This window comes from Dermacentor andersoni, chromosome 1, assembly GCF_023375885.2.
Source record: "Dermacentor andersoni chromosome 1, qqDerAnde1_hic_scaffold, whole genome shotgun sequence".
NCBI classification, from domain to species: domain Eukaryota; kingdom Metazoa; phylum Arthropoda; class Arachnida; order Ixodida; family Ixodidae; genus Dermacentor; species Dermacentor andersoni.
The window spans coordinates 138,715,471-138,734,528 of NC_092814.1; the positions used below are offsets into that span (position 1 = coordinate 138,715,471).

The window sequence follows — 19,058 nt, forward strand, 5'->3', positions numbered from 1 at the left end:
TCTCATGAAAGGACATCATTTCGGAATAGTTGACAAAGTCAAAGAGGCTTGCACCAAGGCTCTAAAGGACATACCGGAGGAGCCCTTCCGTTACGCCTTCGATGCCTCGAAATATTGCTGGCAGCAACGTATCGACGCGGGAGGAGCCTATTGGAAACCTTGTGATGTGTAGTACTGATCTGATGAATAAATTTATTTTAATCTACTCATTGACATCAATTTTGGGGACATACTCTGTAAGTGCGTAATTGATCAAGTTAACACATTTATTCATTATAATAGGGCAACTGTATATGATTGGTAGCTTTCGAATCGATAAAAAGAACTGGTCATGCCACCGTAGCCTCGACATAGTCATTTGATGCAATAAATAAAGTATAAAATGTCAAGGAAAACTGATTGGTAGATGGAGCTTGGCAAAAACGCGTTTTGGTATAGCGGGTAGGCTCAGTTTATACGATCGTCTTGAAGGGGTCGGATGTGCCAAGAATAGTTCTTGCAATGGCACCAAAGGAACGTAAGCGTGGTGAAATGGTGAAGCGGCGTAAGAACGCTAAACGACAGCGGTAATATCGTAGTTGGCAGATGGAACAACGAGAAGAGTGGCACAAACTAGGAGATAATCAACAGGAAGGAAAGGAAAGGATAAGTTCAAAAGTGGACCGGAAACTACATTATAGGGCGACACTCGATAAAGAAATGCTCCACAAATCCTGAAAATTGTCTAATAATGCATAAGCATTCTTTGACTCCGGAAAACGCGGTGAGTAGCTATGCATAAGCTAGCAACATAAGTCAGCAAAAGCGAAGCAACAGCCGAGTCAAAGAATGCTTACGCATTAGTAGACAATTCTTAGAATTTCTGTAGCATTTTATTAAGTACGAGGGGCGGAATTCACTAAGTTGCGCTGTAATTACGCAATTTCCTAACCAAATGTTCTTACGCTTAGATAAGGATGCAACCGAAGTGGCACGACAAAAAATGAAAAAGTGCGGTCAACTGATGGCCTGATCGCACATCATGCATATGTAGTTGAGGCTATATTTTTACGGCAAATCACTGCACACCCCCTATTCGACAGCTTCCTTTTCCGGGCGTCTGCTTTAGCGCCCACAAGCGCAACCGCGCGCGCCCGTTCACTCACCGCCGTCAAAAGAATTGCAATGGAAGCGTTACGCATTCTTCTCACATTTCCGCGAGAAACAGGATTGATGAACACATGGTGGCACATTTGGCGGATGAAGAGCCGCTAAGTTGTAGCAGTTGTCGACCAGGTCTGCCAGGCTAACCCCGCATGTACACATCACACCACCACCGTATTCACGCCCCCCTTCCCGAAATTAGGCGCCAAACCCCCCCCCCCCCCCCCCTCTCCGTCCAGGCCACCACTCTTCGCACACATTCCTAAAGCGCCGCCAAATCAATATTGAGACTTGACAGCTATTCGGCGTCAGAAGAACTCCAGTTTGGCCTAGTTGGTGCTTACTGCACATCACATTACAGAGTTTAGAATAGGGGGCCCCTTAGGTTGGCGCCCCAAAGAGCTTTGCGGGTCTTACTGTTGGGGCACGCAGGAGTGAAGAGCTTTAGAGTAAGGCTTTGTGTTTGCGGATAGTGTCTTTCGCTGACAGAGCCACTACGGCGTCAAAGAAAATATATTAGAAACAATTAAATAAAATATACCATTTCATGATAAAAATAGTAATTTTGACTTTCGTGTTTTTCGCGTTTAATTACAATTTAGAGGTTATTCTATTAGCAGCAAACAATTAGTTGCACTTAGTTTTGAGCAAACAACTTTACGTGCCTTCACCTGACAAGCTAAGCCGTGTTAGGCCTACGAGCCGTGAAATCCACAATCGAATTCGGAATCAGCGGCGTCTAATGAATCAATCTTCACAACACATGCTAGTTGAGAGAAAGCAATAACCGCACTCATTTCTCCTAGATTGCGAACTTCACGCGTTACCACGAATCGAGCCCAGTTTGGTGCCCAGTTTGGTGCTAGGTTAGAGCCGTCGCTTCTGTGGGTGCCGCCATGTTTGTTTACGCAAATCTTTTGGGGCAGCTTTTGTGGCTCCCGCTAAATCACTGAAATAGCGTGCCCGACGCAAAACCCAAACGCAGTTTGCGTCTCGCGCATGCGCAGTGGCTTCGATGCTATTTCATTGGGGCCACAAACGTTTGGGGCCCCTATTTTAAAACCCTCTATCGGCCGCTGATAAATACGAGGACAGGGCAAGAGAACACAAAACCAAAATGTACACACACTTTCCGCTCCTCGGTGATAGCATACAAGGAACAGACGAGTGTTTGAGCTTGGATCGAAGCACTACCGCGGTCCTGTTACTGAGAAGCGTCACGCGCAGATGCGCACCGGTCGCCTCACGAAAGCGGATCGTGATAGGATATCGCCTATCACACCACGCGAAAGCGTTATATGATGATTGCAAGTGTCCGCGAAATGACTGCTGATATAACAACAGCTGATAGAACGCCGACCAGCTGTCGCAAAAGTGCGCGAAAGAGAACGTTCCGTGACAGCTGGCCTAACATTACAATAACTCAGCCCTATGCTTGAAGTCGCTCATAGATAGCATATACGAACAGGATGCGGAGGTGTTGTTTCCGTCCTCTGTGTTCGCTGTGAAGGACGCACCATCGACATTATCGACACTGACCTATTTAGTGTCGTGCTTTGCCATGCAATGTCAGTTAATAATGATCCAGATATAGGCAAGTTGTTTTTGTTCTAGCCCGGAAATAACAGTGGTTTCTGCAGTTAGTTGTGTCATCTGTTAGCTTAAGCTGAAATCCGAATAACACATAATAAATTAGAAAGTAAAGAGGTGTGGAGAAAGAAGGAAATCAAAAAGAAAGAGGACAGCTTTCTCAGGCTCCCCGTCACACAGAGCTCAATTGTAAAACATCTGTGTGCATGAACTGTGAAAGGCAGTAGCAGATAAGCTAACGACAACCATTTTATGTTTTAAACCAGTTGACTGCCTGCACAATTAGAGTGATATATGACTGTCGCATGAACACCGTACTGAACAATATGTGGAGGGCCCGTCGCGGTTTTCCGGGAACGCACACCGCAGGTAGAACAACACAGATGCATGCAGCTCAATGACATCCATGGATTTCTGACACTCTCAGGCTCAACGCGGCGACAGCGGCTGGAGAACGCTCCGTAAGCGAAGTAACTGCAGAGTTTTAGACAGGAACAACGTAATCTTACCGCGTCCTGCTTGCTATGATACCACCTCGAGATTTCTGAGTCGCAGATTTGAAGTAGGTTCCGCAGCCCCATGGCCCCCTTATGCAGATAGACACCTTCGCTACGCACACATCAGGTACGTACCGGTTCAATTAACAGAGGGAACTGATTTACACACTAGTAGTGCCCTATGAACCGGCGTTGAAAATACTTTAAGCCAAGCACTCTAACCACTGCTCCAAGATGCATGCTTGTGCAATGATCCGTCATATAAGTGTAAATCATCGTCGTCAGAGTAGACACCTTAACCGTTTGTGCGCGTGTGAAAACTTTTATTGAAATGAGGTCCGGAGGCTCGACATTTTAAGCCAAGGCGGGCCGCTCCCACGTTGGCACTGTCAGGCCAAGCCCTTCAGCGACATCATGGGCCCTCTGGACGGCCCTTAGTTGGTTTTGAAACAATGGGCTTTGAATCCTTTTTTCCCACTGTGTCCATTCTTCAACGAGGTTGGAGAGAGTCGCAGGACACCCCGCCGGCATATGTCTGATTCCAATGATGCCATTACAATCGTTGCAGTCCATCTTAATCTCCTTCTCGGGATATATTTTATATTTGTGCCCAGATATTCCTTCAGAATCAGAATCAGAATCAGTTTATTCATGGCAAAAAATGGGGATAATTACATGATAAGTACATACAGAAGGAGGTCCCATAGTTAGAAACTGAAATGGGATCTCCTTTGCATGATGACTAGAATTAATTATACAAACTGTATTGTAACTGAATAAATTGTAACTGAAACACTGAACTATGCTAATACATTACTGTCAGTGGCATGCATCTCTCTATGTATCTGCACATCTTTGTTAATCAGTAGAGCACACTTGCTCGCATAGTTATAATAGAAGTATATTAGAAGCAGTGGCGTAACCAGGGGGTGGCACACCGGACACATGCCCCCCCCCACTGAAATTTCTCGGTTAATATGCGGCCTTCCCAGCGCTCTTCCACCCTTCCTACCCCTCGCCGTCCCCAGTTATGTGACTGCACCCCCCCCCCCCCCCCCCCAGCAGAATTTCTGGCTATGCCACGGATTGCAAAAAAGTATATATGCCCACCAGATGTACCAAGCTTTGCAATATAACGTCTGAGCCATGCAGTGTAAATAGAGTATGAGCCCAATATAAACGGCATGTCACCTATTTTCTTGCACATCAGGTAAGCGATGCCGTGAAGAAATTGCTTGTTTCTCACGGCCACTAAAGAGAACAAACTCAGCATGGCATCGAATGCCCGAGCACAATAACCACCAGTCCCACATTACACCGCCTATCTACTGGTCATCACAAATAATGGGGACCACGGTGTAAGATCCACGTATACTCTTTAGGTGGAGACACTTCTCGGCTTGCTTGCAAGGCGTGATCGACCAGATAAAGTAGCAACGGCTCGTGTCCATCGGTCTGGTGACGGCAGCGGCTACCTATCGGTGGTACAACGCAACTTTAAGACAGAAAAGGATTTATCTCCCGTTGGTTTAGCAGCTGGCACTTCGCGAGAAATCCTACGTGATTGAGTGACGTGCGAAAGTAGGTCACCGCAGTGAGGGGAGATCGTGGGGGAGAGGGCATCGGCTCGACAACGGGGCACATGTGGCGACGCGGCGACCCCGCGCGCAGACGCCGTTCTCTGGTGGCTCGCGTCAGCCGCTCGTTCCTTGTCCGCGCAGAGCTCTCGCCTGCGTTCTACCTGAAGTTGCGTCGTCCCGCCGATAGGTATCCGCTGCCGTCACGGGACCGATGGACGCACGCCGTTGCTACTTTATCTGGTCGATAACGGATCGCGGGTGTCCTCACTTAAAGAGTATATATCGTGATGTGGCCAAAGATTTTTACCGCGAACAGCAGTTATACGCTTAGGTAATGGGGATGAACGCCTCCATTCCCGACTGAGCAGATTCCCGGCTACACAGAACGATGCGCAGTAGGAATGCCAGGGTTTTATCGCGGAGTGTGTCTGACAATAGAAGAGTATATAATAATAATAATAATAATAATAATAATAATAATAATAATAATAATAATAATAATAATAATAGTGCAGTCTACAGACAAGGACACTCAACAACGGGCCGTCCAGCAGGCCCGGGGTGCGCTCGAAAAGCACAAGCCTCATGACCCACCACGAACGGGCCGAACTGGGGTAGTGCAGAGTAGGGCATAACCCCGGGTCGACGCCTGGCCAACGTCACGACGTGTTAAACCGTCGGTTGCCGGCGTTTTAGTAAAGTTATTTATACCTACCTAATAATAATAATAACCAGCAGCGTTAGCAACTAGCGATGTCTGACTCTTATACAAGTAGCACCGTTTCGATTTTTTTATTCAGGAAGCCCTGCGCGATTTTCAGCCGCTACATATCATATGCAATGAACAGTTACCAGCGAGAGCAGAGCGTCGGTTTCGTCGTTCCGGACGGCTTGAAGATTATCAAGAAAGTCAAGCTGCACACAGAAAATCTAGCGGGGACCTGCAAAAACTGGGACAGCAACGGTGGCGTGATTTCTGTACATCACTTGCCCACCCTTCACTCCCTTGCCGAAAATTTGGAGATTAATAAACGCCCTTGGCCATCCGGTATCACCGTGTAGTCCCTTCAATAGCCTTGCTACAGCTCTTGGCGTATCTGAACGCGAAATTGCAAACACGTTCTGCGCAACACTAGTAAATTTCGCAAATCCTGTATCAATTCAAGATCAATCTACCTTTTCGGTGCAGCAACAGATTGAAAATTCTTGCAATTTACCTCATACCCAGTTCGATATTCTGTTCTCTCTAAAAGAACTGCAGTACGCTCTCTCGAAGACACGCCAAAGAACTGCGACTGGTCCTGCCAACATCTCTTATCGTACCTTGAAAAACCTTGACCCAACAGGCACGTCCACTCTCCTACACGTCTTCAACAAAATGTGGGACGAAGCACATGTTCCTATGAGTAGGAGGATCGCTGACGTAGTCCCATTGCTAAAACCTGGCAAAACGCCACTGTCTCTTGACTCCTTCCATCCTATTAGTTTAACGAGCTGTGTTTCAAATGTGATGGAAAAGATTATCTATATTAGACTGCAATTTTCGATAGAATCCAGAAGTTGTCTACAAGATCAAATGGCTGGCTTCAGAAAACGTAGATGTACAATGGACTGCATATTTCACTTGGTAACGTTTGTTGACCACGAGATTAGCTGTGGGAACATTGATGTTGCTGTGTTTATTGATATTAAGAAGGCCTTTGACTCGGTCAGTCGCCTTCACGTTCTGCTTGGACTCTCAACTCTCGGAGTGCATGGCCGAGTTCTCAAATGGATCGTTAACTTCTTGAAAGACAGAAAGATATATATAAATACAAATGACGGCCAAAGCGATGCATACACCATAAACAAAGGAGTTCCGCAAGGAAGTGTATTAAGTCCACTTCTCTTCAATGCAGCAATAGCAGTTTTACCAGCAGTACTTCCAGCAGACATAAACATATCTATGTATGCTGATGACATTTGCATATGGACATCGAACAAGTTTCTAGAAGTTGTCAAGCATCGGCTGCAGGAATCTTTGAACGCAATAGGTGATTATTTAGAGAACGGGGCATGAAGATATCTTATGCCAAATCAGCGGTTCTGCCTTTCACAAGAAAAAAGGTTAGAAATTTTGGTCTTTCAACAGACGGCCATGAGATAGAGCTGTTTCGGGAACATCGTTTTCTCGGCGTCACCACCAGCTTCGGTGGACCACCAGCTTCGGTGGACTCATCATTTGACCACCCTGGAGGACCAAATTAGTTGTGTTATAAATGTTCTTCGCAAAATCGCGGGCACGAAGTGGGGTGGAACAACTGCATCCCTGTTTCACGTCCACTCAGTACTTGTACGTCAGATAATTGCTTACTCCGCCCCTATATTACACAAATTATCTGCGACGTCCCTCCATCGGCTACAGTTATTGCAGGCTCGGAGTTTACGAGTGTGCCTAGGAGTCCCGCAAGCTACGTCCAGTCACCTCACTATTGCAGAAGCGCGGGAACCGCATTTCACGGTGATTCGCAGCCTGGAAACATGCCAACATCTCTTCAGAATTTCTACTCAGCATTCTGCACACCCCCTTCTCTCTCTGATAGAGAACTGCCCGCGTGCACAGATACGCGCCTTGTCTCAAGAGCATAGATCACGACTCCCACGATCACTTTTTTGGCACTGAGACCTCTGCTACCCATCATGGCTTCTGCAAGCGCCGAAAATAGAAACGTCAATCTAAGGGCTCAAAAATAAAAGCGACGTAAAAGCAAAACAATTAGCGTTACATCACTCAATTGACAAGTACCAGGAATCTATTCGCGTCTACACGGACGGTTCTGTAATCAAAGAAAGTGCGACTGCAGCTTATGTTATACCATCCTTAGAGGTAGAGTACGCTTGTCGACTAGGACACACGTCGTCACCAAGAATAGCGGAATTAGTGGCAATTCTCCAAGCCACTCATTTTATCAAAAGATATGACACCACCAAAGTGGGTAATTTGCACGGACTCTTTATCGGCTTTAGCATGTATTGAATATATTGATGACAGCCAACCACACGCATGAATAACATACGCAGTACTGAACAGTTTAATTTACGCTAATGAAAGGAAATATGAAGGGATATTGCAGTGGGTCCCGGGCCATGCTGGTATAATAGCAGGCAACGAACTAGCGGACTCATTGGCAAAATCGGCCAATAAAGATGCAGAAATTCAATTCATCTGTTTATCACCAATGGACACAAAACGGATATTGAGAGTACTAAAGAAAGACCTGTGTATGTCAACATGGTTTAATGAAAACACTAAGGAATCGCTTCTTTACGAAGTGGACGCTCAACTCAAATACCAGCTGAACGTACAACTTTCTAGAAGTACCGAGACACTAATTCATCGACTGCGCCTTGGGACAGCATACACCAAATATTTCCTATATCGCATCAAACGTGCTCCTTCCCCGGCTTGCTCCTGTGGCCTCGACGATGAGGATGTTCGCCATCTACTCCTAGAATGTCCCATATACGAGATGCAAAGATGGCAGCTATAACAAGAGCTACACTCCACTGATCCTCACCGGCCTTTCTCACTCGCAAAATTGCAGGGCCCATGGCCATCGAAAATAGCACAGCGAAAAGCATTGAACGCACTTGAACATTTTTATCAAGAAACAGGCATCCTTAACAAATACTAGGTATTGCACTGAATGATCACATGATGTTACTATGACGTTCTTCTTTTATTTGTAATTATTAGTGCTTGTATATTACGTGTTATAATTTTTTTGTTCGTGAAATATTTTAACACTGTGTAATTCCTCATCTGTTTATGCGCTCATCGAAGTCTACATCACGGCCGTTTGTGTGTGTGTTTGTGACTTTGTTTACGAACTCGTTGTGGTGCAACTTGCATTTGACTTTTATACTGTTATGTTCATGGGCGTACAGGACTGTGCTGTGGATTTCTGACCGTATGAAGTGATTTCTTTTCATTTTCCTACATATTTTTGTATTGTTGCTCCCGCTATGAGAAAAGGAGTAGCCGTCACCATTATAAGGTGACTATACGTCTCCTTTTATTTTCGTTTTTTTAAAAAGTTACCAGCTATGCCTAAATTTTCACCTTGCTGCTGGTTTACAACTGTCTTTTGCACCGCCGCACACCGCCGCGAAGGTCATATGCTGTACTGCACATCCTCTTTACCATCAGTACAGAAGCTATAAGATCGGAGCAAAGGTTTTGGGGGAACGAACCGAAACCGTACAGGATCGGCTCCGAGAGCGGCAGAAAGAGCTTTCAATGTAAAGATTAAAAAAAAAAAAGCGTGCGTTTTAGCCTCACAGTATTCATCCACAAGCACCAAATGTTTAATAGGTGTTCGGAAAAAAAAAATTTCTGCGAAACTCGCTGTATTAGTTGCATTGTAAGCAAAGTTAGAGAAATACACAACCTGTGTTTTTTTTTCGTATTAAACTGCTCATTTTTTATGACCTGTAGCAGATAATTCACTTGTGTGTAAATTGCGCAGCAGATCAGGATGCTCAATTAGCTAGTTCTCTAGTCATTTCGGTTACGTGATACGCCGTGCACTCGTTCATATGTCACGTTTTGTCTCGTGCACTTGGCCATGTCGGCACTTTAGTGCCGAAAAGAAGACTTTCAAGATGTGTAGAAATACGTGGTGTGACGAGAATTCTAAGAGCTCGGATTTGTATCATATTGATCCGTTTATTGAATTCAAATTTTCATTGTCTTTAGACAGAAATACGGAAACCCTTATTCATCGATTAAGGCCCGGTCTACACTGCCTACACAAAACATTTCTTACATAGAATTGGCCATGCGGAAACCCCCGAATGTGATTGTGGATTTGTAGATGAAGATGTACATCACCTCCTTCTAGATTGCCCACATCATGACACACCAAGACGCCGACTTAAATCAACCCTAATTACATTAGACCGCAGACCTTTCAGTTTAAAGAAACTTTTGGGTCCTTGGCCAACAATGGCCTTGCAGAAGAGCGCTTTAAAAGCATTAAACACTTTTCTCGAAGACAGCGGCATTGTTCGCCGTTATGAACGCTTTTAATGTTCCTTTCATTTCAATGTCGCTGTATATATGTATGTGTTTGTGGATTATTTTATGTTGACTATTTTGTTGTGACTATATGTGACAATGAATTTAAACGATATATGTCCCACCCGCTGACTAGAGACTGTATTATTAGGCGACAGTATCATTTGTATTTTTTAGACTTTCTTCTACAGAACTGTGGAGTCATGTAACTTATATATTGTATGTATACCATGTATTTCTTACGTCATAGTGTTACTGTGAAAACGTTGCTTGACAATGTTTGGTGCTTGTATGAAAAGGTTATCTGATACGTAATCTTGAACCCTGTATGTTGTAGGCTAGACTCATTCAAGAGCTAAGGAGTAGCCGGCGCCTTAAGTTGTGCGTCGACATCTCCTTATATCACATAAAGAAAAAAAAACTTCTTGATTCCTGACAACTTGACAAACGAGAGGTTTTCCAAACGCGTGTGTGCAAAAGATAATGTTCCCCGAATGGGTGAGGATAGTGCGTAAGAAGGCCTCACGCCTTTTACTCACATATCTACGTGATACTGAACTCAATGGCATGTGGTAGCAGACTCCTGAAGAGCGAGAAAGCTAGAATTGTCCGACCATACTGTCAGGCGAACCTTGCCTACAGCAAACAGCTTAACCAACCAACCAGCCGACCAATATCATGCTATTTGCAGAGTTCACGCCGTACACTGTACCAAACGAACACTGATTGAGTAGACTTTTTAAATATGAAGGTGTCTTTTTTGTTCTAACCATTAGCTAGTAGTTTGGTGGCTACTTACCGCGCGCGCTCCTCTATACAGCGACGGGTTTCGCAAAGAGCACCCGATTTTTTTAATTTTTCTTCAGTCCGTTACATCCAACGAACCATCCTGCTGAGGCTGCGCGTAATCCCCCTCAGGCAGCCATGTGCACATGATCAGTGACGCCGAGCCGCCCACTAGTATTGCCCTTTTGCAGAGCGACAATAGCGTAATGAACAACACACTGGGCTAGATGCCACATGTTTTGTTGACTAAGACCTTTCTATTTTTATTCATGCTTTATTTTGCAAACGCAAAGGCATTTTTCTTGGTGCATCTGCTCACATCTGCACGTTGCCTATCTGCTCACACAACAGAATTTCAGAAGACGATGCGGCTGTTCCCGGTCCCTTTCAGCCTGGCCCCAGTCGGAGGGCCCCTCTACTCCTTGCAGAAGGGCGGCTCTGGATTGGTCTCCAGGTAGTGGACTCCACGAGCCTTAGTCGACGGGCTAAAGTAGCCCATGCGGCCAAATTCGAGCCCCGTCGTTGGACCGCGGCCGCAGCGCTTGCCGCTAAAGAAACGGCATCCTTCGGTCCACGCAATGGACTTGAAGCGGCAGCGTGTCCACTGACTCAGCGACTCCACAAAGTAGAGGTAGGCACGCTTGTGCGAACATGCCAGGCCTGCGCAGGGACGCGCTGGTTAGTGAGCGCAATTTCTTTTGGAAGGTAGCTCCGTCCACCTCGAGCGACAGAGTCCATCACCACCTCCTCGCGCAGACTAGCTATATATAGATTCTCCCTTCCCAGTGAAGCTCGTTCTGCGCTCACTATCTTTTTTAATTATATTTATGATGTAAAAAAAAAGTTTGCGTCTGGGTAGATGCCACCTAGGTCTCAGTTTTAGAGAGATGAAATTATACGCACTACGTTAACACAATAAAAAACAAAATGAAAATATTTGGCAAACTGATAATAAGTAGCATAAGTTGGGCAGCATTAAACACGACTGTAAGGCACAGTTCAAACGCAAGCCTTGCACGACACAGCAGACGCACGTAAACGTCGCTTTGGGGATGTACACAATTCTGCATGTGTTAATGTAGAACTCGCGCATGTAAAGTTCGAACATGCAGATTCCTAACACATACACATCACATTTTCGCGTGAAATTCTCACGTGCGCATCACGCATACACCTGAATTCACGTGAAGTAACGTTAAAAAGTGGAGCGATACTAGTTTTGTGCTTGGCTATTGTACGTTCTTCATTGAATATGTTGAAATTCCTTTCATCAAGGAGGCGAAGCAAGCGTTGTACTTGAAAAATTAAATATGGTATCGAAAAAGATTCACCGATTTCTTATTTATGTTCTGTTTGTCCTATGAATGAAAGTAATTTTTACAGCGAAGCTGTATATGGCTAAGTTCTGAAAAAAATTGCGTGCGTCTATCGAGCCGTGTAGATCGAGAATTTTATCTCCATGCGTGGGCGATACCGAAGATAGCGCAATACTGGGCCGACCCGCGGCAGAGATGAAGCAGGCTTGAAGCACTCCGCCAACTTGCAAAAATAAGTTTAAGATCTTAGGTCCAAATACAACCCGTGTCAGATATTAAGCTCATAAGAACAGACACTACACTTTGACTCGCGCCAGCCATGTCTTTACCATGTCTACGTTCGCACCGCCCTCTCCTTGTCGGCGCTGCAAGCGCTTGCGTATCTCCTTTCCTTCCGCTCTCCCGTGGTGGCGGTCCCGTAAGCGTCCTGCCCGCCAGGATCGCGAGGCGGAAAGAAATGCGATGTAGACGTTAGACTCTGGAGTTTTGCAAGACGCGTAGCGCTACCTGCCGGTGCAAAGAGGCAGTAATTGAGTAGTGCCAGAGTCCTTCCACATAGGACTCTGGTAGTGCGAAGCCCGACTCCCTTGCTAAGTTGCCTATGCAGCTAGCGACTGTGAAACAACGATTTAAAGGGCCCCTGAAACGGTTCGGACAAATTTTGTAGACGCGTAGGGTACAGCTTAAGTAGAACATTCGCACCACAATTTAAGTGAAGCGTTACGTATTAATGGAGCTACAAGCGATTAGAAGTTACCCTCCTCTCCAGCCATGCTTTTCCTCCTCAACTCGTTCGCCGAGCGAGCGGGGCTAAGCTCCGCCTTCACTGGTCCTGCGTCACGATGCGACGTCACATCGTCCACTTCCGGTTGTTTTGAAGCCCGCCCCCGCCCGCGCGAAACCTCTCCGCTAGCCGCTTGGCTGTCGACCCCAAGCGAGAGCTATCGAAGCAGCGTGCGTTGCGAGCATTCTGTCGTAGCGCCGAACGTGTCTGGTATTCCGTTAGCCACAGGCAAGCTGGTCATATCGGCAAATGACTGGAGGCATAAACTCAAGCTGATGAAGGAACTTTGGCGCAGACGTACGTGAGCGGCCTGATCGGTCTGCACGGTCCAGACACTTGTTGGCGCAGCGCTTAACCAGCCAAACACAGCGCTAATATTGCTCTAACCAAGTGTAAAACATTTTAAACATTTATAAAAACAATGTGTTGATGATTACACTCCTGCGAAAAATACGCACCAGCAGCAAAAAAGAATACGCTTCGTTGCTGCTACTGTGTATGGTTGAGCTCTATGCCACCAGGTGGCTGCACCGTGCAGACCATTCACATTTGCCCTTCTGCTCATCTCGGCTCATCCCGTTACGGCACAGTCAAGCGGCCAGACCCTGTCCCCTTGCGCTATATACCTTGCGCTTACGTTTGCCCTAATATGGGACTCGCGAAACGCTAGTGCGTTAGTAATCTTCCGGTGTAAAGTGACGGCCACAAACGCGCAAATCCTGGCGCCGATCGGATAGCGGCAGTCCGATGCGCAGCAGCCAGTTCGCTCGTACGCTGCCCTGCAGAGGGACACGATGTCGCAGCTTGACATATTGCCAGTCACTACGTTTGCAGTCCACAAGGCAACAAAGTCGAATCATAGTGCTCTGACCGCGGAGCTCTCGTCAAAATGGAGTACGTTGTAACACAAGCAGACGACACTTGCTGTGTGCCGGAAGTGCTTAAGTGTACTGAAAAATTGTTCTTGTGCATTCTCTTTCTGCTACTTTCTCTTTATAAAAACAAATTAACTAACATTCCAACTATTACAAAGATCATTTGTTTACTATAAAGTTGGAGAAATTATCGATCACGCGCCCTGGTCAGCCAATCAGATAGCTCGCCCACGTGACGTCATATGGGTTATTTGCATCATATGGGTAGGGGCGGCTTAAAATTCCGCCGAGCAGTGCGCTGCGATCGACAGCGATGTGCATTTTTAAAACCTTATGATAAATTACACGCTTTACGCAGAGCACTTAGATGTGTCAATTAATGATCAGAAGGACCTACTCTAACGACTCAGTACGTTTGTAGAAAATCGCCAAAATCGTTTCAGGGTCCCTTTAACTAGATTTTGGTCCATGTTGCGAGTGTTTTGCGCATTTAGCACGCAGACAGAGAGCTATGAATTTCTCTGCTAGTCGGACGCGCTGCCGGACTGCCATAAAGCCATGCATAAAGCGCTTGCTGGCTCACATGGGCTCACTCGTCAGACTGATGGCGGAAACAACGGCAACCTCGATAGCTCCGCGCACTACGGAGAAACGCCGCAATCGATGCTACTGTTGTGTTGTAAATTGCCATGAATGTGAAGGACTGAATAACAACGTTCAGTTTTACCGATTTCCATCGCGATCGTATGAAGGGGAAAGGCGAGAGCGCTGGGATACGGGCCGTTCAACCTGTTGGGTAATCGAATTACTTGCATTCCCCACAACACAGCGGCTTGCTTGAGAAAGTGCGACAATTTTGTTCTGCTGTAATTGTGTTGCGTAGCCCTGACGGAGGACCGTGGTAACCAAGCGAAAACTCAAGAATATGCAGCCGCCACTTCGTTAATAACAAACAAAAAACAGCGTTGCGAACCATCCTGCGTATGTGCCATCGATATTTCCAACCTTTAACAGACGTCCGCCTCCGCTTGACTCAACAGGTGGAACGGAGAGATTTGGCAGGTCAGTTTAACCAAACATTTTCGTTCGTTTATGAATTAAAATCCTGTTCTAGAGCATCGTTGTATCGCGAGCTCATTTCTAGTTTCGGTATTTTGTATGTCCTGCGCCGATACAACAAGCACGTTTCGCAATGTGCTGAGCCTGCTCGACTGCGTGTTTCCAATGTTAGCAATAAGGTTGCTATAGGAGCACTGGATGAGTAATTGCGAAGTAACGCACGTGTGTAAAGGAAAAAATGTCGTGTTTTCTTTATTTATTTATTTGTGCGCATTTATTTGTGCAATTTATTTGTGCGCGCTTGTTGCTCGAAGCGTCTGCGAAAAGTTCAAAGGTACTGAGCGATGCTGTAGCTCCTGCGAAAGAGAAACATGCGGCGCGTAGGCACTGTAGGAAGCTTACTTTCGTCTTGTTCGCACGCTGTTTGCTGCCTTGGAAAACGTTTTCTGTTTGCTGCCCTGAAAAAGGCTATGGAAGGATTTACTCTCTGTAAATAATTGCGAGAAAAAACATTACGATAAAATGCACAAAAATATAGGAGCTACTTAAGTAATGTGTTCAGGACATTTTCAATATGAACCAATTTGAAATGCTTAGATTTTAATGCTGATATGCCTATAAACAAGCCTGATGCTCTCTGTACTTGCGAGTTGCAGCACGCCGAAATAACACCTGGGCCTTCTTTTATATTGTACACGTACTTCGCCCTGCTGAGCTTCCTCCCTTTCCGAAGCGTGGATGGGTGGAAGAAGCTTTCCAGGTCCTTGATTATTAGGAAACCGTGCCTCAACACAACCGAAAGCGGAGAGTCTATTGTGGCCTATGCACCTTCGCTTGCGGGCAGCTCCTTTTGCACTACTCAGTTCGCGCCAAGTCTGCGATGGGGGCGCTGGTGGCGGGTTTTTCCGCAGCGTCGCCGGGGCAGAGTCTGAGGTCTACGTCCACCGGAACAACGGCTGGGTTTCAGAAGGAGTTTGTGGCGAACCAATTTTGTGTGGCCTGTGTTGTGTGTGACCGCTTGAGGTTTTCTGGTGACCTCAAAACCTTAATGCACTGCGGAAAGTCTACCAACGCACGATTGCCTTGGCTACGGTGAAACATTGTGTGCCCTCGGAGTGCGGTAAGGTGCGTGTTTGTTCTACGTGCCGGGATTCGTTAGTAAAAGGTGTCGTGCCATATTTTGCAACAATACATGGGTGTGTATAGCCCCCGGTGCCTCATCATCTTCCGAGGCTCAACATCGTGGAGGAGCGAGTAGTCGCGCTTCGCCTTCCATTTACGTGCATACGGCGTTTGACGCACGGCAATGGACAGTTAGCCATTAAGGGGCCGACACATACAGCTTCGCTGGTCATCCACCTTCACAGAGTGGAATGGCAATGAATTTTTATTTTACAGGTTATACTATTCTCTTCATCACTGAAATAAACTATATATATATATATATATATATATATATATATATATATATATATATATATAGCCAGAATTACTTCCGTCCTCTCTATATGTGCTCGAATGTTGTCTCACACGACGGACAAAATGTCCAATTCAGTCCGCGGTCCAATCGTTGCTTGATTAATAAGCAGCACTGCATCGCGTCGTGAGTTACGCCACAGCTGGTACCGCCGTTCTACGCGTAAATTTTCGGTGCCGGTGGGCTACGTCATGATGCAGACGCGGTCTGGATTGGCTATTTGGTCCGTTGCCTAAGTCCCTCTTAAGAGCTCCTATCTAAATACATGGTAACGGATAAATAGCTTCTCTCGGCAACTACTGCATGCGCCAAATTTGATGAGGTTCGTCGCATTTAAGCGAAATGTTAAAATCTAGTAACTGTAGGAAGTGGATTTCCAATTTATTCTATAACCTTTTCTTTATTTCTTCAAATTTGCAAAATATTAGAAAACTAGTATGAAGTTCTGTACCTCAGCAATAAAAAACGATAACACGATTCTGTAAACTGCACATAGTAATACATCCAAAACGAGCAAAATTGATGTACTTAACGTGTACTGCTTTGAAATACAGCACTAATTTGTGAGTAGGACTTTTGCAAAACCCTAACAGATGCAGTTTGCCGAACTGTGAGATCTGTTTTTGGCGCAAAATATCGAATTTGTAAACTTCATGCTTTTTTTTTTTTTGTTATTGTTAACTTTCCAATTTCCAGCAACCCGCCGCGGTAGCTTAGCGGGGCTATGGGGTTGCGCTGCTACGGTCGAAATCGTGTGCCCCTTCCCCCCCCCCCTCCCTTCGAAATTTTGGCATAGCACAATACACGGCATAAAACGACATGCGACAACACCAGGCTAACCATGTTACCCGGCTTCCCAGAAAAGGCTTTTTTTACACCACGTATATCGCATATTGCGCACATAGTGAAAACAGAGCGGTGATCACTGACGTGTGGGTGTATATATACCATTCCCTTCGCAGCCCTTCTGCTGGATGCCCCCGTTGGGATAGAAGTCTACGTGGCCGAATGGTCTGCGCAGCCCTACGTGGCCCAGGAGCAAGTTTGTGCCGGCGCTCGTGTGCAGAGCGTCCAGGTACAGCACGTCCTGCTTGCGAGGATGCAGCCCGCGGAACTCGAACAACGGCGCAGCGCAGTCCAGGGCTGCGAGATGACGGTCAAACACACTGTAGCACCACCACGTTCTGAACAAAAAAAAAAAAAAAACAACTCTGCACACAGTGCAGGATAAATCGTATTACTGGTGGCAAGTATTAACGATGATGTTACGTATTACTGTCAGCAATAGTGACGTTACATCTGGACATCGGAACAGCGGCTCAGGTGACGACATTTTCTTATTTCAGTCCTCGTCAGACATTATTCAGCCGATATGCGTGAGGAATGTTTCCATGCTGCATGACCCCCTCGACGCAGAAAAAAAGTGAACATTTGACTTACGAAGGTGAAGTGGCAACCGAAATGTTTACGCCAGCAGATGCAGAGTGCAGTCTCACAGTACGATTAAAAACTGCGTAATCAGCTGTCGCTGGCAACTGTTTGAGTGTGGCTGTCTCGGAATCATGGAATACAGAGCTTACTTAGCTGTCACGCATTCACTGCACGTTTCGTCTGCCATGGGGCAAGTTGTACTGCACATATTGCATTTCTGTCCTTGGAAAAGATAGTATAGGAGGCTCGAGAACGCAAATGTAACCTTGTGATTGACTTCATTTGCAACTGCCATTTTTTTTTTCTTTGGCCCACCACTCAGTTTGGTTCACCAAGTGCCTCGTTGAAGCCTTCAAGCTTTCAGGTTATTTGGCCACGCTGTTCTGCACTAGCTACTGTTACGTTTCGCCTACAACGCGCGGTAATGCCGGCGCGGATGCAACGGACGCCGGGGCTTTGTTCAAAGCGGCGGACATTTTGGCCCGTTCAACGACGCCGCAACGCCTACCCGCCAAGCGTGTCCAGGCGTGTTTCAGTGCCACGTGTCTTCGTGTGTGCGTGTGTGTGTGTGTGCCCTCGCTTGTCAAAGCGCGGCAGCCGGGGAGCGGAGTTCCCCGAATGAGGGGCCTGGGGGTCTCTCGGCTCAACCGCTCGCGCCGTCGTGGGCCCCTGCTGCGCCGTCCCGTGACCTTCATCCCGTGACCTTCCCTCCTTCCCTTTTGGACCGCGACGCCGAGAGTATAAGAGCAGCTGCCCCCGGACGCCAGGGGAGAGGCTCCGATTTGTACTGTTGAGTTACGTGCTCTCCCGTCTCTCCACTCCGGTCGACCTGACCGGCCGCTCTTTTGCTATGTTAGAATAAACCAGTTGTTCTGTTACCAGTCTTCTCATGCTTTGCCGGGACCTTCGGATGCTTCCAGTGCCCCAGGCCGCCAGGCCAACGCTACCCTTGGGGCTTGCGACCCATTGGCAATAACGGGCGTCAGCACCGAGACCCCAACAACTCGGGCCAGCGGTGCGATTACAACATCTGGTTGCCAGCGGTGAGATCGCGACAACGGAGGCCAGCAGCGAAGAGATGCGGTTGACTGTATGCTGAGCAGCTCAACGACCATCCGGGAGCAGTGCAACGAGCCCTGTGTGACGACTGGTTGCCTGCAGCGGAACGACTGCGCTGAAGTCTTGGCTGCGAGGTTTGGTGAGTGCGGGACTTTCTTCTTCTGAGTTTTGCCAGGCTTTTGTTAGTGTTAGAAACAGAGCTGGTAATTGTGGTTGTCGTTGCTACCGGGTTAGTTTGCGGCAAGACAATAGTAGGCAGTAGAGAAAGCAGCATTCAGAGCAGCCATGGATTTGAAGTCGTTGCGCAAACCGATATTACTGGAGCTTGCAAAAGAGTTGGGTCTGGATGTCTCAGACAAACTCAGAAAACCAGAACTGCTAAGGGCTATTCTTGAGTTAGAA

The 19,058-nt window shown here is 46.6% G+C and overlaps 1 protein-coding gene and 1 pseudogene across 2 annotated transcripts in view; both read right to left on the reverse strand.

Moving 5' to 3' along the window:
• Nucleotides 1-10,909: 10,909 nt before the first annotated feature.
• The window catches only part of LOC126544354 (pancreatic lipase-related protein 2-like), a 33,658-nt gene continuing 25,509 nt past the window's right edge, over nt 10,910-19,058 (reverse strand). For both annotated transcript variants that reach the window (XM_050191646.2, XM_050191645.3), the window contains exons 4-5: nt 17,115-17,309; nt 10,910-11,315 (exon numbers count right to left, since the gene is read on the reverse strand). In XM_050191646.2, coding sequence (XP_050047603.1) covers nt 11,071-11,315; nt 17,115-17,309 — 440 coding nt within the window. In that variant the 3' untranslated portion in view covers nt 10,910-11,070. The remainder of the gene's footprint in view (nt 11,316-17,114; nt 17,310-19,058) is intronic.
• LOC126546375 (U2 spliceosomal RNA) lies at nt 12,114-12,292 on the reverse strand (annotated as a pseudogene).